Below are 14,239 nucleotides of genomic sequence, written 5' to 3' on the forward strand. Positions count from 1 at the left end.
CGAAACATACTTATGTACAGAATATATTATTCACTTTCTTTTGAGTCAAACTACTTTTTTCTTCTCGTTTATTTTTTTCTTTTTTTCTTTTGAATTCCGAATTTTTTTAATTCGACTAAAAGGAAACAGATTCTTAAAAGAGATTCCTCCCTTTTTTTTCGAAACGGCTAAACAGTTTATTGAATAGCGTTCTCGTATTGATAAGTTTGCTAATATTTTGTTGAATTTTACAGTCCAAGGAGTCGTCGTCGGTGCTGAGCTGCGACATTTCCGCGGACGACAAGTACATTGTGACCGGATCCGGCGACAAGAAGGCCACTGTATACGAAGTGATTTACTAAGCCTATTCCTAATAAAAGAAAGAGACTTGCCTTTCCTCCTTTAACAATGTTAAAATAATGAACTTCGTTAATGTGTATTCTACATCCTCTCGCGAGAGAGGAAGGCGCGAGGAGCTGCCGCGAAGTGGGGAAAACTCTCGGCGGCCTTAGAGCCCGTGTGACTGATAAATGTGTACATATACGCGAATCTGTATTGTAACGGAATTACAAATAGAGGAGTGAAAAATCGATATGTGTGCGCGCGTGTTCATGAATGAGCGGGATCAGCGATGTATATTAATCACGCACGTGCGCGTCCCGATTTCGCGAGTGCGCGTCCCGATTCTCCGCCAATTACGCGGTATATACCTGCGCGCGGACTTCTTGTTTGTCGCCGGTATACAACGAGCGTATACGCGTTGACGATGGAACGGCGTTCCATCCAACCGGAGCGATTCGCATACGCACTAAAGTAAACGAGAAGAGCCTTCGCAAACGGTGATGTTAGATATACAGGGTGATTCTTGATTGCACGCCGGTACCTCCAGGAAACAAGTTCAGAATTCAGAACAGGGAAATTATTTATCTTCTAAATTGTAATAAATTTTTTTAAATATAATTTTTAACGCAAAAAGATATTTATGTAATACACGCTAAGTTCTTATGACGACTCGATGTTTATTATCTATATATTACGATTTTGTGCATATTAAGATAAATGTCTGGACACAGCTATGTCTAGACATTTTCATTATTTTAGTCCTTAAATAAGTTATAACGCGAATTAAAATCAAAGAATCAAAGATAAAAATATTTTTCTTGTATTATATTTTTATCTTTGATTTGAATTAGTGTTATACTTATTTAAAACTTAAAGTGATAAAGGTGTCTCCAGACATAGGTCTTAAGTGTCCCGGCGTTGGTACATTTACCTTACGGTTTTGAAAAATACCGTAGCACGTGAAGCGGAAGGCGGACACTTTTCGAGCACTTTCACTAATGCGTACATCTTTTTTCTTATTTTGGACCTTCGATCTCTAATGTATCAACGAACAATTAAGATTCACCTTATATATGATCTTGTAGTTACGTAAATGTAGGATTATAACGCGCCTAAAATGGACGGCCGATAAAGTGGTAAGGCATCAACTTGGTAGATCCGGCCTACTCACCGAAAAATCGCATTACGCTTTTTAGTAAACAAATATGTGATCGTCGAGACATCATTTCGAATTTCTGTAACCGCTGTATCTTTAAACGAATTGTATATTTCCTTCCTATTACCCTGCTGAACGTATAAAGATACGGAGAAGTCTAAGAGATGTTTAAGTAGCATTTAAAAAATGCAAGGCGTCTTCTGTGCGTTCTTATGACGTTTTTTTAAAGGCTTGATTGGCACCAACTTTCATTATTGAAGTATACGTTATTGACCTAAAGATATGAATGATCGCGCAGATCGTTAGATTCTTGACTCTGTTCCGGTAATCTTTACTTTCGACGAAGAAAAATTACGCTATATCGAGCAGTAATTTGTCGTGCAACGCCGAGCGAGACACGGATGGCACATCGGACTTCGAGCCGTCTCCTGATCCTGTCGGTGTCAGTATCAATGTCACGATCGCCCGTCGCTGTTTGAAATAGCTCGTGGCATAAAAAACTAGTTTATGAACGAATACCTTTTTTGCATCGTAAATATAGTGCGATACCTACGTGTAATAATCGAATTTCTACGTGATATAGCGCGTATGCGTGGCGACGAATGGCAAATAATGACGAATCCCTGTACAGAATCCTTGTACATATTCGACGATTGTGATTAACGATTATAACGAGACGCACGGTGTACGTCGCTGTACGGCGTACACCCGGACTCTTTAAATATACCTAATGTAAAGTACAATCCCCCGTGCACACAATCGAAACAAAACTATTTCTCTACTTTAATTAGGGTGACACTCGACACGCGGAGATCAATAGAAGCGGAGCAGCTTCGTCGCGACGTTTAATATTAGTTAAATATCGACTAATTATCCTTTAATAAATCGACGTTGCGCAGAACTGAAATCACGATGTCTTTATGTTAAAGAAAAAAAAACTGATTAATCTATGATAATTGAGGCGTTTAGTCCGATTGTAAAATATAATAAAAAGCAATTTCGTAAAATTTCTGCTTTCGATTGATCTTCGCCCAAAAATTAGCCGAATAAAATTCTCGACAGGCAGACGAGCGCGAATTGCAATGCACATTACCGAGATGAATAAATTCGTGAAACTACACGGCCCTTTTTTGTGTTCTTGACGTACATTAAGACCGAATGAAACTTTGAGAAGAAAGAAGATGGTTATATGATGTACTTTATTTGAGCTTGGTCGAGAATGAAAATGATTCTCGCGGTTCTCGTCTCGCTGGCGAATACAATGACGAATTGAAAGGTTTTGATTAATGCATTGATTAATGCATCACATGTAGAGAAAAGATATGTCATGTAACTAACGATGACGTATCCGCAAATTTCTTGAGGAAATAAATAAGGATCTATTCCATTTTTCCCCGTCGCATTTTTAGCAATAATAATATGTGACAAATTTTAATACTATGATTTTCTTTATTGTCTCGCATCGAGTTGGATTTTCCCCAATTTTTATCTCTCTCTTTCTCTCTCAGTGTGTGACAAAAGAAAATAAAATCGTTTTCGCAATGAATTTTACGCGCTTTCTTGGAACGTACCGTCGGAATTCGCATGACGAATCCGGTCACTCTGCACAATAGGATACAACGCAAGCGGCAATTATACCCGAGTTAGGGGTCATCGCGAGTGAAATATTGTTCACTGGCAAACAGAGATCGCCACGTTTATCTGTTTGATAAAATAAGCGTTATAGCTCGCGAAATAGCAATTACAATTAAAACGGGGCAAAGAGAGAAAGTATATATTAGCACTACCGCTATTGCAGCGAGATAATTTATTATTAATAACGATGCCTATGTATATATCTTAAAGGAGATGGAGGAGAATCGAGAGAAGGAGAAAGTGTAAGTACAAGATATCACAAGTTTGCTTCCGATAATTTTCGATGTATTTACATTTTACGTGTAATCCGTGTGTACAAGATCGTTAAAAACATTAAATGTTTATACTCGCGTTATGATAATCTATCCATGTATTTACATGTTCTTCCGTGTGTACAAGATCGTTAAAAACATTAATTGTTTACAGGCTTGCTTTCCTTTCTTTTTATTTTCTCGCAGACTACCGCATGCCCCATATTCCGCGCTCTCTCTCTCTCTCTTTCTCTCGGATTAATTTTCTTTTTTTAAATATTCTTTGTCGTATCGCCGTTGCTTATATATACAAGTAGAAAAATTCTAGTAACGTCATTATCGTTACGCGCCAGGGATTATGTGCATCCATCCTTCATACAAATCGTTCGTATGAATTTAGATACGCTTCGAGTTTTTCTCTTTTTTTTTATCCGATCAGCGATACAATCTCATACTTTCGAGATAAAATCAAGATCGAGAGTGTGGAGGCATAAAGGATGCTGAAAACTATATATATATATATATATATATCTCGCGTATAGATGTTTTGCAAGTTCGCTGATCGCATCACATACAATATAATGTCTCATACATGCATACATACACATATTCTCATCACGTTTTATATATATCTCACATATGTGTGTATAAATATATACACAATCAGAAGATGCATAATGCAATCAACTTTTGGATTAATTGATTTTACAGGAAATGTACATTATAAGTAAATGATACTCTCCGCACTTCGTTTTCGAGACTTAGGTTTACAAGGATGCTCTCTTTCTTTCTTTCTTTTTTCCTCTCGTGGAAGGTACTGTAGTTTCAGATTTTTTAACATTTCAGAGAAACACGTGTGTCTCGTATGCAGTATGATAATGAAACGGCAAACGATTCAGTATGGAAAATTATTCGAATATTTTTAAGAGAATTGAATACTTGTACAATGATGAGACCGTCTTGCCGTGTCTGCATTCGATCGTTATCATCGCGAATCAATTTCATCTTATATATCTATCTACAAATATAAGGATGTAAAAAGATATACAAAAGTAAAATACAAATCATATTACGTCACAATTTATAATCGTAAATTTTTAAATTATTCTAGTAAAATTTGAAACAAAAAAGAAAGAATTTATTTAAAGCTAACATTGAATCGCTCTGATTATTTTAAAGTTAACAACCTTCCGTCATGCAGCACATTATAAAAAGTATCCCTGCGTCTCTTGAGAATAATTGTGCTCATTAAGCGCAATTGAGAAACTGAATACATTTGGTCGTAAAACTGTACGCTTCTCACCGGAATGCAACATACGCGTATTACGTCTCGACGTTCCGGCAGAAGGTCCTTAATTCTAGAAAAGGAAAAGCTAATAACTCATTCGAATTGCGTTCGGAGTTACGGCAACGAATACGTCCAATCGCGGTAATTACTTTGACCAAAAGTTTCATAAAGATAAGGAAAATGTAACCGTATATTTAGACAATAGATAAAAATCCGTTATAATAATATTTAAAAAGAAGTAAAGTGCAAAAGGGATATATTACGTTACTATACCCCTTGCAATGTTGCCAGATTCTGTTTTTTCGGTTTCATGTAAAATTCTTCACTTGTGAAGAAAACAATCATATTAAGGCTTCCATTTCTTCTTCACAGCCATATAAATTGTAATGTCAGAAGCAAGAAACTTGAATGTAAATCCTTTTATTATAATGTATATGTCTACATATTTCTTACGTACATATGGAGAGGTAAAAACCATAGTGGTGTAAGTCAGACTTTTTAAAATATTTTCTCGTGTGCATAGATGCAATCTGTACAATATATAAATTGCATCTATTCACACGAGAAAATATTTTTAAAAATTTGACTTACACCACTATGGTTATTACCCCTCCATATATATGTTAAAATTAATTAAATTTTTTCATATGTATATATACAATATCTTCATACATACATATATACATATATAATATATATATACATACATATCTATACACATATATCATATATGTAATCATATATATCTGGACATGTGTGTATATATATATATATATTTATATACATACATATATAATGTATATACTATGTATAGAGAATATACATAATGGAAAATACCGAAAACCCCTTTCATCATTTTCCTCAGTTAATGAATGCACATATATAATTCAGTTTGCACATATTATATACATGCAATAACAATTGGTAAAAATTTACATCATTTCTTAATTTACAAATTAAAAAAGGAAATGCAGTATAATTTATGCTATTAAATATACATGTGAGAAAATCAATTTATTTTGATATATATTGCTAAAAAATTCATAATTTCTCACTTGACATCAATTTTAATATGACTATGGTGAAGAAACAGTTTTTAGCAATTCCAAAATGTAGTCCTGTTTTTCGATAACTATTTGACAGACATGAGCGGTAGCCCAGTATACATTTCAAGAAGAAACATAAGTAGAATAATTGACATACCACGTGGTCACCATCATACGAGTTTATCGGAAAGCATCAACTACTATTCACCAGTATAAAAAACGCGTTTAAAACAAGAGATCGTATTTTCAAGAATACGATTAAGTAGTTCCCCACACGTCGATTTTCAATTTTTAACAAAATATTTTAACAATAACAATCAGAGTCTGGCAATTTTGCTGTTGCTCTGAGCAACATGTATATGAAACATATTAAATGTTTTACTTTCCTACATATATATATATATATATATATACACACACACATATATATATATGTATATATCCGCGTTCATTCTTAGCGTTCATTATATTTACAAAGTTGCGCTAAATAGATCTATTTATATATATATATATATATATATATATATATATATATATGTATAAATATATATATATATATATCATATTATCTTACTATTCTTAAGGCTAGTTTAGCTTGCTGCACACACGTGACGTGGTCCATGTGACATATGAAGACACTGGGTGGTCAGTCGCTGTCCGAGCCCACTGGATTGATCTTTTTCCTTTTCTTTGCTTGCTTTGGATTCACGATTTCTTCTTCCTGCAAGTGACAAGAAATATCGTTCATCATCAATTTTTCGATAACATATAATGTATGACACATAAAATCATATATAACATACATAAATATAAATTTTAAAAATTTACCTCGCTAGTAGAAGTACTATCAATATGATATCGCGGAAGTGGTCTCTTTACATTGGATCTTTCTCTCGTGTTAGCACCAGTTTTCCTGTGGCCGCCCTTCCCACTGCCCCCACCTGCTCCGGAAGAGGCAGTAGTGTGTTTTCTCGCGGAACTACTCGGTGGCGGTGGTTCGTTCTCCTCATTGACTTCCGCAAGCGCAAAGAGATCGCCGTAGCTTTTCCTCAGCGAATCGCTACTCGCCGCTTGAGCTTGCTGTAATGCTCTTTGCATCCCTTCCGAGTGATACAACTGCAGTTCCTCGGAGGACACACAGTGTTGGCGTAATTGGTCCAAATGGCCTAGAACCTGTTCGCCGGTAGGTGGACCGGATTGTTGATTTTGCTTGGCTCCAGAACGTTTCCGTTTGTTCGGACTGGTCGCAGGATATCGAGTGCTAAGTAAATTCGCGAGCAGCTCGCCGAGTTTCTCTTCGTAATGGCAACACCAGTAACGTAGCGTGGCCACAACAAACATATCGCCGTCGACGCTTTGCCGGGCGAGTAGTTGTCGTAGAAGATCCAACGTTGGCCTATAACGCATTAATAGAATACAAAATGTACAAATTGTACATCGAATTGTTTTACAATAGGGTTCCCGACAATTAGCAATTATTTTACTCACTTTTCTTGCTTAAGCATAAGCAAGATTGAAGTAAGCGCCTCCGCGTGATTACGAAACTGTAATTTCGGCAAAACCGGCAGTACGTAATCAATGGGAAAATCGTGTGCGAATATGAGCTGCCAGAAACAGTACTGCTCGAATGTCTCCCAATTTAAGCTGGCTGTCAATAGCGTGGTAAACGATTCCTTTTTCAACATCTTTAGATGGCCTTGCATTATCTGACAAACTAGATCCTGCAACTGGCACGAGTCAACGGTAGACACAACCAAATGCAAGAGTTGAACATTTCCGAGGGCAACGTTTTGAAATCCTGTGTACACGTCAGGCACGAGGTAACATAACATGAATATATTATCCTCGTGACAAAGCTGCAATAAAAGCAAACGTGTTAAAACGTACCGCTTTGAGTATACATATGATACTTAATAGATATTTAATTAATTTTATTTATTTATATCTTTAATTTATTTATATATATGAAACTCGTACCTTTAAATCTGATACCAGACATGCGTCCAATTTTTTTTCTCGCTGCCCGCAGAAGTCCTTGTATACCGATGCTTTGACATCGTTCAGAACATTGCTGAAATAGAACAGTTCAAAGATTAAAGTACTTTTTCTTCTTTTTCTACTCTTTGTCTACTCAATATTTCATATTTTTCGTCTAACCTCGGTTCGCCTTCTCTTTTTTCCTCTTCTATGCCCCAGACTTTCAAGAAGTAAAGAAGAAGATAACCTATCCTGGGTTGAACCGACTGCATTTCCGCTAGTACCCTGGCCAAAAGCTTCCGTCTGTTATCTTCTTCCTTGCACAGTTGAAATTGGTTTCGAAACATAACAAACAATGGCGTGCTTATACTATCGGCCAGTGCTTCCTCGTTCAGATTATCTGACGGAAAGATCTGCGCCGTGATCTGCGGCGATAAGATAGTTGATATGCAGGACGCTAACGGGGGTATCGTCTCCACATCTATCTCGTCCTCCACGACCATTTGTACTATCCTTTCCATCGCTTGGCACCTCGACTCATTATCGGTCTCCGTGTGTAATGTTTCTATGCTAGTTCTTAGCTCCTCCGGCTCCATTATAAGACGCAAATGCGACGTGATATCCTCCTTCTTCACGATGCAGTTCGCATTCTTTTGATCGTTTTTTAGTTTCACCGTAGACAACGGTACGTCCTCCTCGTCCTCTTCATCGTCTACCTTCGTCACTATTCTAAAATGTAGATAAATTCGTAGTTAATTAAGCTTACGCCTGAAATATTAAGTTTAACTTTTTTTGGTACGGAAAGTGGTCATAATTATTTGCCAGGTTCGTCATAATCGAAAAAAAAATGATTATAGTCACATGCCGCGATTACAGTCGAGTCTTAAATCCTAACGTCTTTTGCTACTGTGACTTCTTAGCGGACATTTATTATTGATGAATCATAAGAAAAAGCAAACCGCTTCAGCTTATAATCCTTTATATCAAAAATATTAATATATGCAATAAATATTGCATTATAGTACATGCAATAGGATAGCTAACCTGAGAGGAGACTCCTCTTCTTCGTCACTGAACGCTGGTTCTGGATCCTGTGCCACGTGGTTATTCTCCACGGTAGAATTCATGGTATTCTCTATTACAGTTCCTGGATTGTGCTCCTTGTTGAGCTCTTCCATTTTACCTGAATATTTCAGAACCTTATTACCTGCTTTAAGGACACGATGTAAAAAGTTAGTAAGCGATAAATGTGCTGAAAGCTGAAAGTGAATCGTCAGATTTGTCTCAGAAAAATTTTAGGTAAGGGGCATGGCGCCATATCATGCACTGGTCAACGCCAGTGCTTGCCAGAATTTAAGTAAAGTATCTAGATAAAATTATATGATCATCCAGATAAAGAAATGGAATCATTTTCATTTTATTTTCATCTCAGATGAGTTTAAAATCTAAGGCAAACACTGGTTAACAACGCTACATTACTACGTGTGAAAATAATTTTTGGATATTTAGTGTATTTTCAAGTGTAATTTCTCAATACAATTTTTTTAGTACCTTTCCCACTTTCCAGAATTATTTATAAAGCCTTGTGTCCCCGAAGAATGAATCAATCGCATTGGTCAATTGCCGAATTCTTTAAATGTGATTGGTCAATTTTTTCTCCGTCCGAGATCTCGGAGCGATTTCTATAGTATCGTAGACACAAGGCTTAAATTGGATTTATTTATAATAAACTAGATTCTTTTGGGAAAGTTCTTGAGAAAAAAAAACATTACTAGTACTCGTGGACCAACTCCGATGAAGATCATTTTAGTGTTGTTAGTGTCATCCATCCAGCCAATGAAATGGCCATAGAGCCATTCTAAGATGACCATGCACAACAAGATGAGATAACTTATATTATAAATATCGTTCATAAATTTCGAACAAAAACTACGTTAGATTCCATATTTTCGTGCTAATTGTTAAGTTTACATTAATTTAATTTCTAACTCTCAGTCTTATCGTCTGATAGATAAGAATCTTCATCAATCTGATGAAGAAACTTGATTTGTACGTCCAAAAACTTCGTTTATTAGGCCTGTTCGTTTTTGCTGCACTTCTGGGGGCCCATTACGTATCTTTTCACGAGGTAAAAATGCGAAAAGTAAACAGATTTACTAGATTTCGACCAATAAAATCATAGACACTTTAGTGAATTCTTTCACTTTTCGCATTTTCACCTCGTGAAAAGGTTAGAATAGAAGAAAATATATTTGTTTTGTTTTATTCTAACTTATCGCACTAGTTCAGAAGTGCAGCGAAAACGGACAGGTCTATTATAAGAGCCTTGGTATAGAAAAAGCAAGACTTTGAACAGTAAGCAAATTGACCAATCACAGTCAAGAATTCTCGTAAACTTAAAATAGTTATTGGCCAATTTGCTTATTGCCTAATTTTAATCCTTTCAGTGCTTGTGGATGATGGATTTCAGGACTATGGATCATGGGTCATGTAAACACGTCCAGCAAATAGCACACTAAGTTTGTGTAGGCAATACAAACAAACCTACTGTGAATGTTATGGACGAGTTCACGTGTTCGCTATAAATTAACCCATGAACGCTACAGGTATGTGGGTGGTTGTAAAAAGTATTAAACTAAAAGTGAAATGCGCCATATGGTAGAGTATTCCATGCACGATCCAATCATCAAAAGCATTCGGCACTGAAAGGATTAATAAATTTTTCACTTTCGATGAATATTATTTTAACTCTGACCAACTTCTAACATTGAGAACAGAAATCCTATAGGTTTCAAACCTGGCCATGTATTATGGGAACTTCTCGGAATGGATTCCGATCGAAATTATTTTCTCTAGAAAACACAAAGGGAAAAACTATTAGCAATTTCGATAGAAATCCATTCTAAAAAGTTCCATAATAAGTATCCCGTTTCCAATAAGTTTTCATCCAGAAATGCTACAGTATATACAGTATATATGGCGGAAAATTTCAATTTTCTTTTAATCGAGCCAATTTTGGCCTGCGTTATGTTACAGTATTATCAAAATTAAACTATTAAATTGTTATATATATATTATTAAATTTAATATACTATTAAAAATGTTACTATACTAAAACACAAAATAAGGGCGCGCTACGTGCGCGCTATTAAGCTAATTATTATTACTTATTCATTTTAATTTTCCTCCTTTCTGTGACAATTACTAACTTTTTGTTAATTTGTGTTTACATATTTATATTTTCACTCATAGTTGAACATTTCCATCTGTATTATTTCTTTCGAAGTTGTTCCAACCTCTAAACCTCTAAACATGCTTAAATAAAAAAAAATGTGTTATTTTTTACTACTTTGACTTCACACTACTCTACAACATATCCAAACCCCATTAAAATAAGTGGGATAATTTCAAACGTTACCTTGTAAATAAAAAATAAAATCGATATAAACAAATGTGATATAAAATTATAGATTTGTTGCATGTTACATGTTCATGTTTCATATAACTTGAAAAAATGTTTACACTTAAAACGAGATAAATATATATTCAGGCATTGAATAGAAAGAAAGCAAAAAATCTAAGCGTAAAACATGCAATCAATACAAACAGATCTAAAAATACAATTTTCGAGATTTTTTTGTCTAAAATTTATGTTCGAGTTTTGTCCACGATACGAGTTTTAGTAATTTATTTGAGTATTTAGATCTACCTCTAGCATCGTGGACAATCTTTTTAGACATATCACACATCCAACTTGCATTAATTTTGATCGAGGAAGATGTTAGACAAAAATTACGTTTACCCAAAAATTTCATCTATCTGAAATACTTTTTTATGATAACGTAATAAAGTGTTACTGCATGAGTGATTGTATAAGCATGAATGTTGCGTTGCATACCAAGGTTTGTATAGGCCAGTATTTATAGTCCGATCTTATATTCAAGATCATCTTAAGCACGATCTGAAGTACGATTTCTGTACGGTAATTTTTTTATTTGATTAGAGTCTTATTAGGGCCGACTATGAATACCGGCCTTAAGGCCGTAACGACTAGATTTAAGATGATCATGAATATAAGATCGATTTATTGTCCCTTCTATCATACGTCCTTTCTAGTTGCAATATAAGATCGGACTACAAGTACTGTCTATACATTAATAATAATATTACCAGGATCTATGTTTGGAGGGAGACAAAATTCTTGAAAAGTTTCCCGTATCTTGCTTCTCAATTCTCGATCTAGCTTCGGGCTATCAAACAACGGATACAGGCTAGGCAAAACGCGTTTTTCCAAAATTTGTCGCAACGATGAAAATATGCCATTTCTCACTTTGTCCGTTAGCGCGGGATAAAAGTTTGGTATTATCTGTGAACAAGGTATAGAAATTTATAGAAATTTGTAGAATCTTTGTAGAAAGAATTTCATAACAAAAAAGTTTATGGTGTGATTAGGATACGAGTGCAACTTACTCTGCATAAAAAGTCTAGAAGTGTGGCAGTGACAGGTGGATGAGACCTCATCGAATTGTGCATAACAAGAATCGCTGGCTCAATGTTCATAATGTTATCTTTGTCAGGTTCGAAGAACAGCCAATCGTAGAACAGAGCCAGCTTTGCGTTGCTGGCAGCCACGGTGGAAGTGCACGTTGTGAATAACCAGCCTATTACTGCCCATCGCGGAATAATGTCGGAGCACAGCAGTTCGTTCGTAGGGTGTATGACTCCAACGATGAAGCGAATAAGATCGCACCTTAACGACTGAGATTCGGGTGTTGCCAAGTATTTACTCTGAAACCATTCCTGATATCGCTTGTGATTGCCGAAACGGACGTTGCTCGTCAGGAACACGAGTTTTCTCTCCATTTCTGGCGTCAAACGCGACTGTAGAAACCTTCTGGAGGTTCTAGTTTGCAACAGTTGAAGGACACCATTAAAATTTGGGCAGAGGTTTTTTGGATTGAGTAGTATATCCTTCCAGAGTGCTTCAAATTCCGATATTCTTGCAACGTTCTGCAGTAAACGAACCAAATCTCTGAAAAATACAATCGATCGCATTAGTTTTTCCGACGTCTAAAGCTTTCTAATCGCGCGAATATGTATACCTTCCAATGGCCAGGCAGTCTGCCATTCGTTCCCTTATCAGAGCTACGGTGAAGGTCACTTCCTTTTGCCGTAAACCAGCCAAATGAGGTGCATTGTGGTCTTCTATTAATCGTAAATACATGTACACAATTGATGCTACTAAAAAAGGAAATTTGTCCAACCACGGTCGATTTTCTTGAAAAATGTCTAAGAGGGCGTCAACTAGGAATAAGTTCCTCGGGGAAATATCCCCGCCCGCCGCATGCCTCAACAAACTCAAACAAAGATTATCCACATTAGTCACACTAGTCCGTATCATTTCCCTTAGCAACCACAGTAACTGGCTCCTGGTGACGTCATTTAATCTCAAATATTTATCTAGTACTAATTGATTGAGATGAAGCAGCACAATGGCTAAGCCATCTCGTGTGATCAGTGTCAAGTCTCTGTAACTTTTTGCGGCATTCTGCGGATCTGTCAAGATCACCACTAGTAAACCTAGGGAGACCTCCTCGTGCGTCTTGTCCTTGCACACCGCATTGTTTAACGTGTCGTGGATCTCCTTCTCCGACAGTCCCGTCGTCAGATTTTGCAACGTCGAGTGGCATCTCTCCAATTTCTGAAAACAAATCACATTGTACGATCCTAAAGAAAAAAATAAAAATACTTCAAGGGAGTCACATAAATTTCTATTTGGCTTTGAGAAACAAGTGTATCTTTGCGAGCACCCCAGGTGGACATATCACGCGAAACAATCAAGGAGAAAATATGTATCGCGATCGAGGGAGAAAAAGGGCACGGGAGGGAGCAAAAAGGGTAAGGACGATCCGCGTGAGATCCGGCGAGTCTTCGCGCGGTTCGAATTCCGCGCGGAAACGCGGGTAGACGCATGTGGCGCCGCGCGCTCGCCAACGTGCGCGACTGTCGCAACAATGGCGGAGGGCCTCGCACCTCGATACGTACCCAGTGACTATTTCAAATATTTATGTTACCTCTTCCAGCTCGTCCTTGTTCTCGATGCAGCTCGTGTTGAATAGCCGGGACGCCGGGGTCTTCGGCTGCTCCATCGCTCGCTGGCTGCGCCGCGGCCGGCCCGTGAACGTAATTCGCGGCCCCGTCGAGCCCTCAGCCCTCAGCCCTGTGCCCCTGGCCGCTTGTGCTCGCCTCCGTGCATCGTGATCGTCTCGCTGGCCTACTCGTTCGTTCTCTATCTCGCACTCCGTGTCTCTTTCTCTCTCTCTACCTATCTCTTTCTCTCTCCCGTCGCGCTCGCTCTCTCGCTTTCCCTCTCTCTCTCGCTTTCTCCCACTACGTCTCCCTCTCTTTTTCTCTCTCTCTCTCGCTCTTTCTCGCTCGCTCGCTCCCTCCGCCGCCTACTCCTCGCCGATCGCCTGTGCCGTCGTGCGCGGACCAGCCACCGTGTTTATTCCTCGTCTCGGCAGACCTCCCCGACTCCGTCTACAGCTCCGATGCGATTGCGCAT

General features: G+C 37.4%; 2 protein-coding genes across 11 annotated transcripts in view; one reads left to right on the forward strand and one right to left on the reverse strand.

Annotated features, from left to right (window-relative positions):
* Gro (TLE family member transcriptional corepressor groucho) overlaps nucleotides 1-2,912 on the forward strand; it is a 65,652-nt gene extending 62,740 nt beyond the window's left edge. For all 10 annotated transcript variants that reach the window (XM_071789011.1, XM_071789012.1, XM_071789010.1 and 7 more), the window contains one exon: nucleotides 234-2,912. In XM_071789011.1, coding sequence (XP_071645112.1) covers nucleotides 234-341 — 108 coding nt within the window. In that variant the 3' untranslated portion in view covers nucleotides 342-2,912. The remainder of the gene's footprint in view (nucleotides 1-233) is intronic.
* Nucleotides 2,660-14,239, reverse strand: Ints3 (integrator complex subunit 3). The gene is made up of 10 exons (XM_071789006.1): nucleotides 13,749-14,239; nucleotides 12,777-13,375; nucleotides 12,145-12,706; nucleotides 11,845-12,040; nucleotides 8,719-8,884; nucleotides 7,855-8,403; nucleotides 7,675-7,768; nucleotides 7,186-7,553; nucleotides 6,526-7,093; nucleotides 2,660-6,418 (listed from the first exon to the last, which is right to left on the reverse strand). Exons 1-10 carry the CDS (start codon nucleotides 13,821-13,823, stop codon nucleotides 6,344-6,346), a joined length of 3,252 nt encoding a protein of 1,083 aa, XP_071645107.1. The 5' UTR covers nucleotides 13,824-14,239; the 3' UTR covers nucleotides 2,660-6,343.

The sequence above is a fragment of the Temnothorax longispinosus genome, chromosome 9, assembly GCF_030848805.1.
Source record: "Temnothorax longispinosus isolate EJ_2023e chromosome 9, Tlon_JGU_v1, whole genome shotgun sequence".
NCBI lineage: Eukaryota > Metazoa > Arthropoda > Insecta > Hymenoptera > Formicidae > Temnothorax > Temnothorax longispinosus.